The sequence below is a fragment of the Aulonocara sp. 'chitande type north' Nkhata Bay genome, linkage group LG15, assembly GCF_057382095.1.
Source record: "Aulonocara sp. 'chitande type north' Nkhata Bay isolate Kocher_YH1m ecotype deep benthic linkage group LG15, A_spYH_male_GT1.1, whole genome shotgun sequence".
NCBI lineage: Eukaryota > Metazoa > Chordata > Actinopteri > Cichliformes > Cichlidae > Aulonocara > Aulonocara sp. 'chitande type north' Nkhata Bay.
In genome coordinates, this window is record NC_141358.1 from 13,905,658 (window position 1) to 13,923,164 (window position 17,507).

The 17,507-nt window shown below is 40.4% G+C and overlaps 1 protein-coding gene across 1 annotated transcript in view; it reads left to right on the top strand.

Annotated features, from left to right (window-relative positions):
- The window catches only part of eva1aa (eva-1 homolog A, regulator of programmed cell death a), a 76,836-nt gene that overhangs the window by 19,679 nt on the left and 39,650 nt on the right, over positions 1 to 17,507 (top strand). The window contains exons 2-5 of the mRNA XM_086264352.1: positions 3,941 to 4,164; positions 6,220 to 6,343; positions 8,582 to 8,734; positions 16,194 to 16,337. Of these exons, the coding sequence (XP_086120478.1) occupies positions 3,941 to 4,164; positions 6,220 to 6,343; positions 8,582 to 8,734; positions 16,194 to 16,337 (645 nt within the window). The remainder of the gene's footprint in view (positions 1 to 3,940; positions 4,165 to 6,219; positions 6,344 to 8,581; positions 8,735 to 16,193; positions 16,338 to 17,507) is intronic.

The window sequence follows — 17,507 nt, forward strand, 5'->3', positions numbered from 1 at the left end:
AATTGCATAATGTGACAAAATCCTATTCGTGTAGGACAATAAAAAGACAGGTGCTGTTAACAAATCCCCGTGTGTACTTGTGCAGGCGTTAAATTGGCCTTTCAATTCAGTTCATGACAAGAGTTGAGCTGTTTTTACACGTGAAGCATCAGAGCCACAGCCTCCTGTCTTTTAATGAGAGAATAAACAAACCAGTAGACATAATAGTGCAGCGCTTTTGTCAAGAAAAAGGGCAGAGAGCTAGTTAAATAGGGAGTCTGCCCCCCACATGAAAAAGAACACAGGGGAAAAGGGAGGAGGAAAGACGCCTGGGTGTTCCTGCAGCATTGTCGAGCCTTGTGCCTTTGAGGGACACCTGTCATTGGCTGGGCAGTTCACACAGGTGCCTTAACGCCGTCTGATTTGTTGTCCTTAAAATGAGGCTTCAGTCAACAGGTAATGGAAACAATGATGACGATCTTGAAGAAGAGAGCGAGGCAGAGTGGAGGGAGGGTGTAGTGGTGGAGAAAAAATGGATTCTTTAGAAGGCACCTGAGGGTTTTGTGTGAGATAATCTGTTTGCCTTTTACTCACAGTCCTCCTTTTGTCGGGTGGAGGAAGGCGTATCGATGTGTTTGCGGTGCTCAGACTGTTGCTCAAGGATCGCTCTCTCAAGAAACTCCTCCTGCGAGTGGTCCGTTCAAATTCACTTATCTATCCTCAGTCCCCTCTCATTTACCCCTTTCGTAACCTCGGATGTTTCCATGGCTACACAACCCCAGCCAAGGCCTGGGTAGCTGGAGGGCCGCGCAAAATCGTGGTCTGTCACGGCACTTTGCCAAGAACCAGTTCCTAATAATGTGATACTGTTACACCATCACCCACACCCTGGTTTCAGGATCCAAACAGCAGGGCTTGTTCCTACCACGTTGTTTGTGTTGACGTTTTGCATGCATGTGTGTGTGTGTGTGTGTGTGTATTTATGTGTGTGTGGTCCAACTGCTTGGGGAATGCCAAGTTCCCTCTCACCCTGTGTGGAATGTGGCATGCAAAGCAGACCTGTGTGGTTGTGTGTGTGTGTGTGTGTGGAAGCAGGAGATTAGAGCTAAGACCAAAGAATTAAAAGAATCAAGGGCAATAATGATGTGAAAAGTGTAATTTATAAAACACACCTAATTATAATTTATCTGACAGCTGCAGCTACTATCAGCTTTTTCTGTGTGTGTGTTTTTTAGCCATTTGGGTCACTGAAAAACTCCTTGCACTGTGAAGATTTCATAAACTCTGTTTCTGCATCTGTGTGCGAGCAAATAAAACAAAGATTTTGTCTTGTAAGTCACAGGTGTGTGCCTATCTCCTGTACTGACATCAGACCGTGCGGTTACTGTTTGTAGGCTTTGTTTGTGGGGGGTTTACACGTGAATGCAGATAGTTTTCAGACTAAAAGCATTAAACGCCCTTTAAAAAAACACAGCCTGAATTCTAGTTCCGGTATCATCCTGTATCAGACCACTATATCTCACCATTTCTCAGCTATTAAACATTTCAATTATTCTACCTATTACCTTACCATTTGTACTATTTGTCTACTTGTAATTACATGACAATTTGTGACTAATTTCACATATTAATCCATTATGGTTAGCTAACAATTTTGTTTGTATTAGAAATCAATGTAATTCCTTTTCCTTGTTTTCATCAATTGTTAATTTATACTGTTTGCCAACAGTCTGTTATACTCTTTGTGAAAATAATGACAGTTTATAATCCAGATAAGCATTTTAAACTGTTAGCCATACTATAGGTATTTTTAATAATTTATTAACTATTTAACCATTATGGTTAGGTAACAGTTTTGTTTGTGGTCTTCGATGACAACTTAACTAGATTATCCATACTTTTATATTAAATCATGCTTATCATACCAAGAACTTTTTTTTTTTACCTTCATTGTCCCATATATTTAGAAACATTTCCAGCTTTTTATTCAGACGTATTGTCTTTTAATATCTTATTCATGAGTTTAGCTAGTTGCTATATTTCAGCGATATCAATTATAAACTTTTTCCTCAGTTATCTATACCATTAATGCTTTTTACATATATGTAAAACAAGCTGGGTCTATTTTTGTTCTGTTTTTGCCCATTATCTTTCTTAAGTCCCAAATTTCAACAGCTTATTAACCTAAATTCTGAAAACTCAGATCAGTTCAGTTCTTTTAGTTATTTTAACAGCTGAGTTGATCATTCCACCTATACTCTGGCTAACCATACATAACCTAGCACTTCAACAATGTCTTATAGAGCCTCTGAATTGTAAATTTAGGCAAAAAGTCCCCCACATGCAAATCCAAATGCTTACGTGCTCATTATTCAGGATGTTTTGTGTTTTTTTCTTTTAACCACAGCCCAACAACTTAGTATCTCACAAAGATAGAATCACCCAAATGCATGCAGGTAATATATACAGCTGTTACAGTAGTAAATTTAAAAGTGATCTATACCATCGCAGTATTATGGCACATCTACCTTTTCTCCTTTATCACATCACAGCCACAGGTGGAAACCGGTTACTGTGAGAAATGGTGGTTTAATAACCATCTCTATTTAGAGCGAGGCTGACCTTTCTACACCCAAGACTGTCTCCTGTTTCCCCTCTGCCTCTTTATCTGTGGCCATGGTGATAAGGGCACAATGTGTGTGTTTTGTGTGTATGTTCTGCAAGTCCACATCTGCTAATGTGTGTGTTAATGAACGCTGTCTTGGTGTTATTTCCTCTTTTCTACCAAACCCTAACCAAATAAAGGTAATTGAATGAGAGTGCGTCCACTTTGTGTGTGAACATGTGTGACTTTACTCCTCTGTAAACATGTTTGCAGAGCATTAACTGCAGAAAGAAGGCTGAGCTTACGTTGGAATGTGTTTTCTTTTGTTGAAAAGTAGCTCTTTAACATATTTTACCACCTGGATTAACAAAAAGTGGCTGCGTTTCCTTTTAGATATGGCAGACCTTTATAACTTCAGAGAAAAGAGATTAACTCAGTCCTTAAATTTTGGATTTTACAATTCCAGCCAGTTTTTCAAATGGAAGAAGCAAAGTGTTCTTTGGCAGCCAGCTCATAAATGAGCCAGACGGTCGAGAAAGACATTATATGGCAGCGGCCAAGGGATCAGCTCTCTTCTTTATCTGTTTCCTTCTCACAGACTGGAATGTTAATGGTGGCTTTGTGAGGAGTCCTCTGGAGTGACTGACAGCCGAGTGGCAGCTCTCGAAGACTCTTAATGGAAGAAAGAAACCTTTTCTTTAATTTGAAGCAGCATCTGAGTTCCTTGTTTCATGAAATGGTTATATAACATGTCTATTCACATGAACTGCCTTGCATAGTGCAAGAAAACATGGTTTCCAGCAAACAAATGAGATGCTAATAGATATCGAACATGTGGAGTTGGACATTAAAGGTTTACGAATAAGAGACGACAGGTCATTCCAGAAAGACTTTGTTTCAGAATTGTTCTTGGATCAATATTAATTCAGTTCAATTCCGGTGCAAAATCTTTCTATAAAAGAATAATAGTTTCATGTTTTAAAAATCATACTTTGCACATGTTTTTATAATATAAAACACAGCAGTTTGTTCTGTAGCGATAACAAAAGGGCTAAAACTTACAGCTGAATAAGATAAATCTTTACTTTCTTTTTTGCTGCACTAGTCAAGGCTTTAAAGGCATCTTTGAGCTGGAAGCAGTGATGTAGTTCTTTAAATGAAGGCTAGGCTAGCATGGTTACAACTCTCTGCATATGGAAATGGGATGGAATAAGAGATTAAGTAGTGCATCATAAAATTATACAACTCGAGAATGCTTAAAATTGTTAAGTATCAAGAAATTAATTATCAACAGATGGTACTGTTTAATGTGCAATAAATGAATGTCTGCGGTTCTGCTTTCTTGCTTTCTCACAGGCTATCTGTCCAAAGTGTTGAGGAACTACACAGCGAGGGCTTGTGACGGAGACTTCCTGACGGTGCGCTGCCCTTCGCGTGCCACCATCACCATCCAGTCAGCTTTCTATGGAAGAAGAGGTGCTTCTGATCCCCAGCAGTGCCCTCAGACCTACCAGGCCCTCCTAAGCTCCTATAAAGCTCGGGAGGATGATCGATATTGCTCTGTGTCCACTGCACTACAGGTAAATAGCCAGGCTCATTCCTTTTGCGCTATTACATCATCATTATTCACAACTGTATTGAGTTGGTATTTACCAGACTTTTCCTAAGAATAAAGAATCTCCTCCCACATTTGGCATCCCGCCTTCTGTAAGTCACTTCTTAATGCACTGCCTTTCTTTTTTGGGTTGAGAGAAAGTGTTCTGTAAAAGGTTCAAATTAGCCAAGGGTTAAACTCTGGAGAACCAACGATTATGTAATGCTTTGTGGGAACGTTTTCCGGCAAATTACACTCTCTAAAGAGGAAGCAGGCTTGTATGTTCCTGTGACACAAAGCGATTTCATGGGGTCTTTGCTTTAGCATCCTCTCCCAAATTGGGATGCGGCTGGACAAGGAGACCCGCTTTGCAGCACCAACACAAACACGCACAAACACATCCTGTTCGGCATTCATTCAGTTGTTCGGTTTATTCTTAGGCTCCCCTGCCTTTTAGCATCAAACACCCTCCGTTTCCATAATAGATAGGGCTGCCATGAATGCACAGACACAGAGGCTGCATTGTGTCGAAGTGAGAGAATGACTGCCGTGCCACCCACATGAGCACCACCTGTTCGTGACCTTTGGTTTGCTGGCCTTACAGAAAGAATGCCTCCATCTACTAATGCTTGTTTAGTGATGCCTCAGGTTGACCAAGTGACATTTGTCCTTATCTTTTAACCTAATTATTTTCAAATCCCATTTATACTGATTCATTACTTTTTGTGCAATCAAACTTTACACCATAGAGATTTTGCAAGTAGCAAATATTTAGAATTTTTGCTGTAAAAAGGCAGATTAATCAATTCATTTCTGTCTGCCAGTAACTGAGTTCATAATTGTTTAATTAACATAACATAACTTTCTCACAGTGAAATTTTGGCAATAGCATTCAATAATATCTTTTTTTTTTAGATTTTCAGCATGTAGTCTGATGGATGTGAAAATTCAGCCTTTGCTGTGTGCTTAATCTGTGATATGTAGAGTCATTCTTTGGTGTATTCAGTAAAAAGCTTTGTCTTATTTTGTATTCTTTCTGACTGTCAACACAGTTGGCACTGAAACTTGTCTGGGAAGATGAACACCTTCACTGAGCCTTCTAAGGTTACTTATTGTCACCAGATTCATGCTCAAAAGGGGAATTTTGGTGTGTGGCGGGGAGATCCTCTCAAAAATGAGCGTGATCTTATTTATTTCCTATTTGAAAAGCTGTGAAAAGACTTTAATTTGTTGCTATGTGGATTAAACGGAGCTGAAGCAGTCTGATAAAAGAGACCAACAATGGCCATCACTTTGCAACATAATTAATTCTTCAGCACGAACACATGTGGTCGTTTCTCCTAAAGATATCGCTCTTTAAAAAACACAAACTTAAATATACTTTGTAACAAACAGGATCAAATATTGCATTTACTGCCTGTTTGCAAGCATGGATCAGTACCCAGCCATGTGCATGTTATTAATGTAACAGCTAATTCAATTCAGTGGTTTACTGTGTTTTTTTGTTTATGTAATACAGTGGACGTACACAGAAGAATAAGACTTCTCATTCAGTGCTTATTGTTTGATTATTTGATTTGGTTTTCTTGTTAGATCTGCTGACAACAAAAAGTATATTTCCAGACGTATTAGTCTTAATTGGCACCACAGTGAGGACCTTCTTGTCTATTTAGTGTGTTTTTAGGTGGAAGTCCACAAATTACGTTTGTTATCTTACCCCGGCACTATTTCAGTGGTAATTCATGTCTCTTTCCGTGCTTTTTCATAACTAATGCAACTCTTTTAATATTTAATTTAAGGGAGGCTCTGAACTGAAACCTTTCAGCTATTCCTGTGTGTTGGATTGGTCACTGGGCTTATAGCAGGCTAAAACATGAGAAAACGAAGTGGGTGAACTGATGCCATATACCCTAATAGCTATAAGCAACCTGTTTGAAGTGGTTTTAGGGTTTTTTTGCTGCTGGTCTCACTATCATTGGCTTGTTGTTTTCCCTCTAAACGTGCCTTTGTTCTTCTCCCGTTTTGTGTCACTTTGCTTCAGAAAATGCAGGACGAGTGCCAAGACAGAAGGAGCTGTCAAGTCCTTGTCAACAGCCGCGTGTTTGGGACGGACCAGTGTCCTGGGAGCAGTAAATACCTAATTGTCTGGTACAAATGCAGACCGAGTAAGTCCCTCGTCGCCCCGCGTTGTGACAGTGACAAAAATCTCTGTCCCTCCCTGTGCTTGAACCATTCTTTCTTTGTTTCCCCCCCTCACAACGCCAATACACAATACACAAGGGTGGTGTCAGGTCAAAACCAAACTAGTACACTAACAATCAAAGGAAATCCCAAATCAACCTTTAAAATTGTGTACCAAGGCTCTCCCCTGTAGCCACTTATAAATATCTGAATTTGAAATAGAAATTGGGGCTGAGCTATACTTTTTAATATATTACAGGTGATGATTATGCTTTTTCATCATTCTGTGAGGTACATGCCCGTAGAGTAGATGCTCATAATAGGTTTTTCCAACACAGCTGGACTCTTTACTGACTCTTTACTTTATCTAGCATCAGGATGTGGTATGTGTAGCTAACCCAAAAGCCAAAGTGCCATTGTTTGTCATGATAAAGCACTATGTCAATTAGTGGACATGCTATATATTTGAAATCAAGTATATTGGCAACAATTGAGGAATAAGGCTGGCTGCACAGGCAATACTGAATCTGCATCAATCAGTACTGGACACTGACAACCATATGTTATAGCCTCATACTCACTGGATGAAGAGACTATATCTGTTGTGATCGTGGCTGTCTAATCTGTATCTGTTATAAAAAACCTCAGATGGAAGGAGCTAGCTAACACCTCTCCAGCTGTGACTGGAGACCTTCTATAATATGTTATAACTATAGAGGCCATCTTTCATCTTAATCTGTCATTTCTGATTGAATTTAATTCTCTTATTTTCTGTTATTTTTATTAGCATGTATTTCTATTCGTATGTTCGGCACTTTGGTCAGTGGTTGCTGTTTTTAAAGTGTGTTATAAATAAAGTTGGTATGGCTTGGCTTGGATGACATTCATGGTAGCATGCAGTAAGGAGCATTTTGCTGTTTCAGCAGCTTGACCGTTATATGGCAGCCTGTTAATAGTAACGTTTGGTCTTCAACTGGAAAAACATGCTGTGACTTTGCTTATCCCGTTTATATACTTTGCAGCAGGTAGACACATAGCTTTAATGCTGGTCAAAATTTTCTTAAGTATATCTCATTCATATATTGACGCTGTTTCACTCTAGCCTCACACTTTTGCATTTGCTACTGACTAAATTTAAGCTTTTTGTTTCAGATGGAAATCCCAAACAATACTCTTGAGCATAAGGGGGTCAGACCTGGCAAGAGTATTTAAATGTATTTCTCATTTAACTACTTTTTGTAGGGAAAACCTTTTCTATAATTTTTCTATAAAGTCTGCATTAATTTAGGCATCAGTATCCGTGTGACTTCCCTCTGTGCTGCTTCTTTTATCTGAAAAAACCCCCGCTTTTTGCGTGCCTCGCTGTTTATCCTTGTCCATCGTTCCCCTTGTGATCCAGGAAGTTAAGAGTATCACTCCGGAGGGGAGCCACAGCAGTGCAGTAATCCCACCCTGATTCTAGTATTCATTCGTCGCTCAGTCCTGTGCTGAGCCGAGCCGCACTGAGCTGTGCAAAAGTTCACACAAGAGTGCCCACAACTCAGCATTAATCCACTGATCCCCCTGCCTTTCCTACTTGTTCCTTTCTCCACTGGACCCCAGGACCAATCAGCAGCTCTTTGTTCACTGTCACTTAACCAATGACTTCTCGGGGGGGAAGAGAGAAAGGCTGCATGGGGTGTTAGTGAGGTGCAACGGGCAGGTGTCACTGCCTCTGAAAAGAGAGGTGGCTAGAGGATGGTGTTAGTGAAGGAGAACAGGGAGGGTCTGAGACAGAACAAGAGTGAGTCCATCACAAAGAAGTATAACAAACTAGTCCTGAACATTTTCTTTGCTTTCTCTCTCACTTTTCTTTTCTGCATTCCTGTTCCACTTCCCACATGGATATAGAAACACTCTGCTGTTGTGTTTTTAGTTGCAGGCCAGTGGAGCTACTTCTTGCTGTCACAGGTCACTTTGGGTGGATGTGTCAGAGGAATGCCTCTGCATGGCTCTACATGTCCACCAATCTGTCCTCCCTCTGTCTCATGCCCATTACTCTGAATGAAAAATGGAGTCTGTGCTCTGCGCATATGATAAACTGCTAAGCAGAGGTTCTAATTTAGTGGTTCTAATTTGTATCTAATCAGCAAATATCCAGGAAATGAAAACTTATATCAAATATTATTAAATAATTTTTTTTTGGTTGACAAGCTTTCTTCTTTCTCTCTCTGTATCCACAGATGAGTATAAGAGTAAGGTGGTCTGTGAGGAAGATAAGATGAGGCTAAGCTGCAAACAGGGAATGCAGATCGCCGTCTACTCCGCCATGTTCGGCCGAACTCTGCAGGGCACCCTCGAGTGTCCCCTTCTCCACAGGAGGTCTCCATCAGTGGGTGAGAAACCTTCTTGTTTTCCTTTTCTGTCACTTCAAGTATGCAGTGTTTAAAAATCTACTTCGCTCTTGAAAGCTGTATTTTTTGGCAGTTTTTTTTAATAGTTCGTGATCATTCAATGACTTCCTTTTTTACAAAGGTGCCTCGATCGTGTGATTGTGTCATGTATTTTCATGAAAGGTGGCACTTTTTGCACATTTGTATCATTCCTCATATAATCAATTTAGGGGTCAGTCCGAGGTCAGGGGAGGAGTAATAAGTAAGGAGTCATAAAACAAGACACTAGCTTGGCTTGCAAATCAGGCCTACATGTGTTTGCATGAAGTTAAAAAGAGTCTCCTTGTCGTGCTAATGCTCTTATACATATTAATGAATGGGAAGAGTGCAACTTCAGGTCGCCGTTTTTTTGCTAAAAGACAAAAATGCCTTGCAGCGAAGACATAATCTAAACATTCAGGTGTCATTACATTGAGCAGATGTGAAAAATGAAAAGGTTTTAATAATGAGCGTTACACGCCTGGACTCGAACTCCAGTGAACCACAAAGAGAACTACAAATACAGTCAGGTTCAAAACACCTGCTGAATCCCCCCTTCATGAAATGTCTTTGACGTGGGCGATATTGCCTTGAGATGCTGTTGTGGTTTGGAAACCTTCATTCCTTCATTTCCTCCACTTTCTTTGACTGAGAGGCTCTAGAGCAAACACTGGTCTGTCACACCCATCCCTGATGTCATCTATTCAAACCTCTTTGCACTTCTTCCACAATCACTGGTTGATAATTTCACTTTTAGAAGCAATTTACCTTTTGTCATTTCATCATCTTGTTCTCGGAGCATTTTGAGATAAAGAAAACCACCACTGAGCATCAGGTAGACACACACTAACGTGCACACATTGCCAGGGGAATGAGGAGGAATGTAGATCAGATGTCCCTGTCATCAAAAGCACTGAGTTTGGACTGTTGAAAAGGAACATATTGAGTTCCCTCCAAGTATGCATGTTTGTTATGTGCATGTGTGAGTGCATGGGATACCCAAATGTACCCCTGGCCTTGTTTAGAGGAATGTTAATGACTTTAAACTTGGATCCGTGGCAACTATTAGTATTAGTTTAACCACAGGTGCTGTTGTGGTGGCCTTGACCCTTTTGTCAGGTAGTCTTTTCCTCTGTACAAGGAGGAAGCATTGGACCAGACATGTGGCAAGTAGGTGTAGCAGGTGAGACAGGGCTGGTTTCAGATATGGTTTCAGACTCTGGGGTTAAATACAGTAGCTCTGAGTATTGATCAAAAATCTAATTGAAGCAGGGGAGACGTGGTGTTTACTGAAAAATCACATATTCACCATTAGTGTGTTTATGTCGACTGGAGACTCAGATACACACAAACGGCTGTTCGCCCACTTTATAGAATGAGTTTTCCTCTCTCCATCACATACACACATGTGTGTGCATGTAAACACTGCACTCACCCACAACCACCCCCTGAGCTGTTCCAGACAGTCTGGTGGTGCTGTAGTGGGATTTCCCCTGTCATCTCTATCTTTAATGTGGCTCTCATGTCACCTGGAGCAGGAAGTGAGGGTGTCTTAAGTGACAGCTTAGACAAACACTGTTAATTATTTCTAAATGCTTTCCCCCTTCTTTTTTTACCCTCCCGAAGCAGCGTGGAGCCTCAGCTGCATGTGTGTATTTGTGGTTCTGCATGTCTGAATTAATCTTGAGGTTGGCAGTCGCTGTAAACGCAAGTTGGTTTTGTGTCTGTTTTGAATTTAAGTTTCCTTAAATGCAGGTTCAAATGTGCTAAACGGAATAGGTTATGGTAATCTCTCAAACCTTCCTGGCAAAGTTGCAGCCTGAGGTGTGGGATCAACCGCTGAACTCACACAGCTGACTGCACGGCCCAGGTATGCTGTGCATAGTGTAATGTTAAGGAATATTACAGTGCTTTGCTTGTACACTGTTAGATGCACAAATTTAGACAATTTAACACTAGCCACCTGCCAAATAGACAGAAATTTTTTGTGATAACTTGTGCTAGCTGTTGTCTAACAAACAAATGTCTTCTGGAGGTAATTTTCTAGTCAACTTATTTAACTTAATTAGATTTGCCGCAAGGAATTTATGCCATGGAAAACCACTGTCTGCTTTCCTTTTGAATGCAAAAGTCCTGGAAAAGTATAGCAGGAAAAAACAAGTATGTACATAGACATGTACTCACAACACAAGGATTCTTTGATCTTGTCTTCTGGGTGGGAGTGGCGGAGTTGGACGGCTTTTGGCGGCGATGAAGAATCCTCAAAGTAAAGGGGCCTGCTTCAGCCCTCCTCTCTCATCTGCCCCATTACCACGATACATACCTCTTGACATCTAAATAGCCCCCCATGCTTGGCATGCAGGATCTTAGAGTGTGTTTTTTTTTTCTAAAATAAAAGGAAGGCCACTGTGCTTTCCCTTTTGAGTGTGTGCTTTGAAAACGATGGTTCAGACTTTAGTCTATTTGCAGGTTGGATACTAGATTATTGTGCACAGCTGCACACTTTAATACTTCCATTTTGGACTGCTTGTTCCATTTTTAGGGTGTGAGATACTTCACTGTAACTCTGTCTGTATTTATTGCAGACACTAATAGATGCAGAGCAGATAAGTAGCATGTTTATGCTGTTTTGGACTTTGCTGATATAGATATAGATTTATGTTAAATGTGCAGGTCTGTCTATTTAAATCAGTCCTGAAAGACCTGAGTTGACAGATTTCTGTCAACAAATTGTTACTGGTTGACTGTTTTTCCTAAAGTTTGCAAAAATATCATCAATGACATTTGTATACTGGCTATCATGAATTTCTCAGGCTGCATGTTTTCTATGATAACAAGCTCATGCAGGGTTAAGGTGATAACACACATAGCACACATACCAAATTCTCTGATTTGCTGGAATGATTGTGACATAACTTGCTATCGCCTTACAAACCCACACAAGCAAAATCCTCTGTACAGTACTGTGCAAAAGTCATCAAGCCCTTTGTATTTTACTAAGAATATAACAAACAATTGGAGTTATTTCTGGAAACATGCATAGGAGTACAGCATATGTGGCAAAAATAGAGTTTGTATTCAATATGACCACCTTTATTCTTAAACAGAGCCCGAACTCCTTTAGGCAAAATTTCTTATAATTTCTTTAAATAGTCTTCTGATCGCAGATTCAGCTAAAGTAATGGACACAAACTTTGTGTTTTTGTGACAGGCTGCTTGTAACAAAGTGCCTAAAGATACATTTTAAGTTGTTTGTTAAGTGTAGACACAATGCTGGTTCATCCCTTGAATTAGGTGCCTTTTTTATGCATGAATGATTCAAAGGTTGGTGTTAATTGGCTTAACCAACAAAAGAGTCATCTGAAAATGGTCAGGGACGAGGACTGCAATTAAAATGAGTGAAAAAGCAGCCAATGTTTAAAGAAAAACTACTATAGCTAAAGATGACTTAAAAAAAAACTCAAGTTCCTGCTCCTTGCAAGCAAAAAGTGATGATATGAGGGGTGGCTCAAGACTTTTGAAAAGTATTGTTTATGTCTGGCTGTAAAATATGTTTCCAGAGAAGTGAAAGAACATTTTGGGGTAAATGCGTGTGGTGTTACCTTGGGTAAAAGGTTGTCTGTCAATGTATCATTGACATCTACTGAAAGCATTTGGCGTGTGCAGATCCTTTCACCTTATCACCATATCTGAAAGTCGCTCTTCTATTACACAAAGAGTTTAAATCCCACAACAATGAGTTAAACCTCCCTATTAAATGATACGTATTGCCGATGAGTCAGAACGAAAGAGGAGTCGAGTGTTTTCCATCCATTGTCTTGAAATTCCAGGAAAGGTGTGCGTGGGTGGAAAACTTGGACTGTTATGGTGGTTGTAGTGACAATTTACTAGGAAAGGTTGCTGTACTCTTTGCACGTGTGTGTTCATTTGTGTGTTTGGATATGTATGTGCTCTGAGGTGTGTTGCGTTTATTTGAAAACACACAGTTGCTGTACACCAACCTCAGAATGTATGACAGTGAAAATGCACTAACCTTACAGGACATCAGGCTTAATACATGTGCTCTGTGATGAGTGAAACTCAAGATGTGGCTTTCTACTGGATAAATTATTATCTTTTTTTCTTTTAAAACAATTGAATGACATGAAATGCCACATCACACAGCTTTAGGTGGTTTCTCCACCCAGAATCGCCCTTTCATTGTATTAGGAAATCAGCTCAGTAACTTTTCGAACTGTGTAATTCCTTTTAAGAAAAGTACTTGTAGGTGCTTTTCTGTGTGTGACCTCAGTTTATGTTTCCTGCTGTAATTAGTCATCATTGAGAGTAAGTGTGTGTTTGTTTGTGTATGCATGTGAATCTGTGTGCATGTGTGTGTGTATCCAGGAAGCTCCTCCCTTTCCTCATATGCTGCTTCTCTTGACTATGGGCCTACTCTTCTGAGCTATAGTCCTGTCCTTGTTGGGTGTGTGGAGGATAGAGGGGTGGTGGCCCAAGCTTGGAAAATTGGAGAGGGTAAAGGTTAGAGGTAACAGGGGTTATTCATGCCGTGTGTATGTGTGTGTGTGTGTGTGTGTGAGAGAGGGGAACTGTTGTATGCTTGTCTCTCTGTGTTAAGACCACTAATGAGAGCCAGAGGAGGTCAGGCCCTTGGGAGTGTTCTTTTAAACTACATAGAAATTCTGTGTGTGGCTGAGCTGGTGAACAAAGAATACATGTGTGTCTCCATCCTCTCTATCAGCTCCTGAACCTCTAAGTCCCACCCCATTTTCTGTGAGCTCTGTGCTCAGCTAATCACCCAGTCAGCGAATCTAAGGTGCAGCTAATGGGGGTCTGTCTGTCAGTGGACTTGGCTTGTCAGGCCCTCCGGACAGGAAAAAAGAGCGGCAGAGAAAATTGAGGCACATTCGTCAGAGCAGGAGGTTATTGAACTGAATCAGAATCAGAATACTTTATTAAGCCCTAAGGAAATTATGTAATTATGTAACGGCGGTAATATATTTATATATTGCTATAAACAGTGATCATAAAATTAACTAGTACAAATGTACATATTGGAGAAAAATATAATGTGATTAATAAAGGAAATAAAAGCCAATAGTTACAACATTGATCTCTGTCATAGACACAGACTGCTTATCAGTTTGTCTTACATAAACAGATAATAAACTGCTAATATGGATAATAAACTTTCACATTAAACGCCTCCTCACCACTTTATTATGTACACCTTGGTAATACTGGGTTGAACCCCCTTTTGCTTTCAGACCTGTGTTATTTCGGCATAGATTCCTCTGAGATTCTGTTCCATATTAACATGATAGCATCACACAGTTGCTGCAGATTTGTTCTATGATGCAAATCTCTCATTTCACCACGTCCCTTTTTGATTGAGAAGTGGGGATTGAGGAGGCCAACTGAGTACATGTTCAAGAAATCAGTTTGAGATGATCTAAGCTTTGAGACATGGTGAGTTATTCTGCTGGAACCAGCCATATTAAGATGGTTACTGTGCGGTCATAAAAGGGATGGATATCGTCAGCAACAATATTCAGGAAGGGTGTGGCATTGAAATGATGCTCAACTAGTACTAGGGTGTCCAAAATGTGCCAAGAAAATATCCCTCACACCATTATGCCACCATCAGCTGGCTGAACCTTAGATACGAGCCAGGGTGAATTCTGACGCACAGATTAAGCACATTCTGATGCTTCCTCTGAATGCTGCAGTAGAAATCAAGGCTCGTGTGACCGTGCAACTTTTTTCATCTGTTGTGCGGTTTTACTTAGATGTACCTGCACGTCAAATGTACTTAATGACTTGTACCATAGTCCTACTTCTGTCCTGTCCTCAGGATGCAGCTCAACATGTAAAGTCTGGCACTGCAAATTTAACGGTAAGGTAAGAAAATTAGTAATTTACTAAATCAAAACAAAGTTGAGTTGCCATTTTCATAATTTAAAAAAAATTATAAACAAATTAGAAACCAAGTTTTTCCCATAAGTTTAAGACTGATGGCAGAATTCAAATGAACTTTTTTTTTTTTTTACATTACTCCACATGTTTTAAGTGACAGCAGGAATTATTCCACCTTTGAGTTATGGTCCTTCATATCCAGTTACTCTCACTGGTTCCCACAGGCTTTCACCTCACTACATCCTGGTTGGGAATTCCACTATGTCAGCTCCAGCTGGGGGTGTACCCGTTTGATCTGTGTCCAGTTGAACCAACAGTGATTCAGGCTTACTTCATTGAGAAGCTTAATGCTTTGCATATGCTGTGACCTGTAACCACACAAGATTTATGGAACAGATTTCCCCGCAATTTAGTTATATAACATAAACTGTAAAATAAGTCTCCTGCTTATAAGACAGGCCTGCACGGTTACAGGCCATCCAAGGAATTCCCAATTTTGATATTATGCATGACCGCTAGATTACCCTCAAACACTTCCAGGCTATGACATTTAACCTTTAGCCATAATTTGTTGAGGCTTGCTGACACTTGAACCAAGTCTTAGCCAGCATGCCCTCGATAGCTTTTTTCTGCACTTCTCCTTCTGCGTGGGCCACCAAGACAGCCGAGTGTCCATTTTCAAAGGCTCATTTCCTTGTGTTGTTTTTAGGGGTTAGATGGCCCGTGGGGGGCCCGGGAAGCATCCATGTGGAACCAAGGGCCCTCCACATTCCCACAAGACCACAACAGGAGTTGATTAGTGCTTCTCACACCTTTATCCTTAGTGTCACTGGAGTCATGTGGAGATATGTAGAATGGGAATTCCACTGGGACTGCACCTTTGAGTACTTTTATATTTCCTTTGCTGCTTAACTCATTTGCAGATTATTGGCTTAGAAGTGCCATGTCATCTTCTGCAGCTGTGTTACAATTATGGAATAAAGGAATGAAATCAAAGCCAAAAAACGAGGAGAGGAGTTGGCTGGTGCTTAGCGATGATGTATGAGAGGCGTATCCATTACTTTGACTGGTCTCCATACACAAACACTCACACACCCACATGTATTGGATCAGATATCCTTTAGACAATGTAAGGCCTGCGGAAGGTTCTCTATGTGGGTCTGATGTGGACACAAACTCCATCATGGGATCTGAGATGTGTGTGTATGTGTGTCTTTGTAAGTGTCACGCCATCTAAGAACACAGAGCATATGAAATGTAAATTGATAATAGTTATTGGGGAAGTAGTTTGGACTTTCAGTCCATTTATATAGAAAATATGTTAACAGAAATCTTCATTTTTTTAAAAATGCGTTTGCCTGTATTTTTAACAGAAATCCACATTTTACAATGCTAGTGGAATTTTTCTGTAGACTATAGTTGATGATCCAGTGGAATAGACATTACTGAGATGTGGGTTTTACAACAGAGTATTACATATGTTTCCCCATCTCTGTTTTTATTCCAGAGTGCCAGTCGTCCGTGGCTCTGCAGGTTTTGACCAACCGCTGCCAGGGAAAGAAAACCTGTCTCATCCGAGCTTCCACGAGAGAGTTTGGAGATCCGTGTTACGCTGGCACCAGGAAGTACCTCAGCGTCATCTACACCTGTGGTGAGTCCCCAAGAAACCAATACTCATGGTTTAGTTTTTGCCTGCCACCAGGGGGTGATGTTTGCTAATTTATCAGCTGCACTCCTGCCCATCATGTTGGACCCCAGTTTCAGGATGAGGGACACTAAAAGGGGTTCTGCTGTAGTTGCAGAAATATGATTATCATCTGCGATGATCGTGGTTATGGTGAATAAATATGGGTAACAGGGGGATAATTTGTTAGGCTTATAATTTTTACTTTGAAAGGAAACTGAAACAATAAAATAATTTCGGAAATAGTTTTTTACTGAAATGAGGAAACTATTCGAGGATTTAAATGCTTCTACATGTATTTTCCACCTCAGATCTTTAGTGAAGAAAACTACATTAAGCACTGGATATTGTGTTTAGACCTTATGTCTGTGCGGAAGGATGAGATTAATGATCTTCTTCCTTTATCAGTTCCCCTCCCAAGAGCTAATCTGGACATGTCAAGACTGTAATTAATTAACCACATGCTTTAGACATGCACAAAAGTATACATACACAGACAGGAACGGATCAATCAGCACCATGCCCGGGAATCTCTTAAATCCATAAAATCCATTTGCCCAAACACCCAAAGTAACATTCGTTCTGTTGTTTGCCTTGGCATTTCAATCTGAATTCTGAATTTATTTTATAGATTTTGAGATTTTTTTGTGTGTGGTGTAAGTAATTTTCTGCTGCCTTTCTGCTATACAGTTCTTGTCATTTCTTGCTTCAGGGGATAATCTGTATCTTGATGTTGTCATGAGAGTTTACAGCTTGTTTATAGTCTGGTTTTGGAGATCCTCCATGCTGAATCTCCAAGAACCGTCAACTGTGAGCTAGTCATTGCAGACAAGAATACGGAACACTGTTCAACTGTGTTTATGGAATCGTTTGGAATGAATCTGTGTCTGACCTCTCTTATCTGTCACTGATAGCACAGTGTATTATCCTTACAGCTCTGGTGCTGAGTTTGGCTGGTAAATGTGTGAGTGTCTGTAGGGCCTCAGAGACAAATGAGATAGAGGACGGATGTAAGATGCTAACACACACAGAGGGGGATGGGGAAGCGGGAGAGGGAGGTCTTCTGGGCTGCGGTGGGAGTTGAGAGGGTTGAACGTGAGTAAATCAGTATAACTGCAGTAGACATGAAGTCACTGG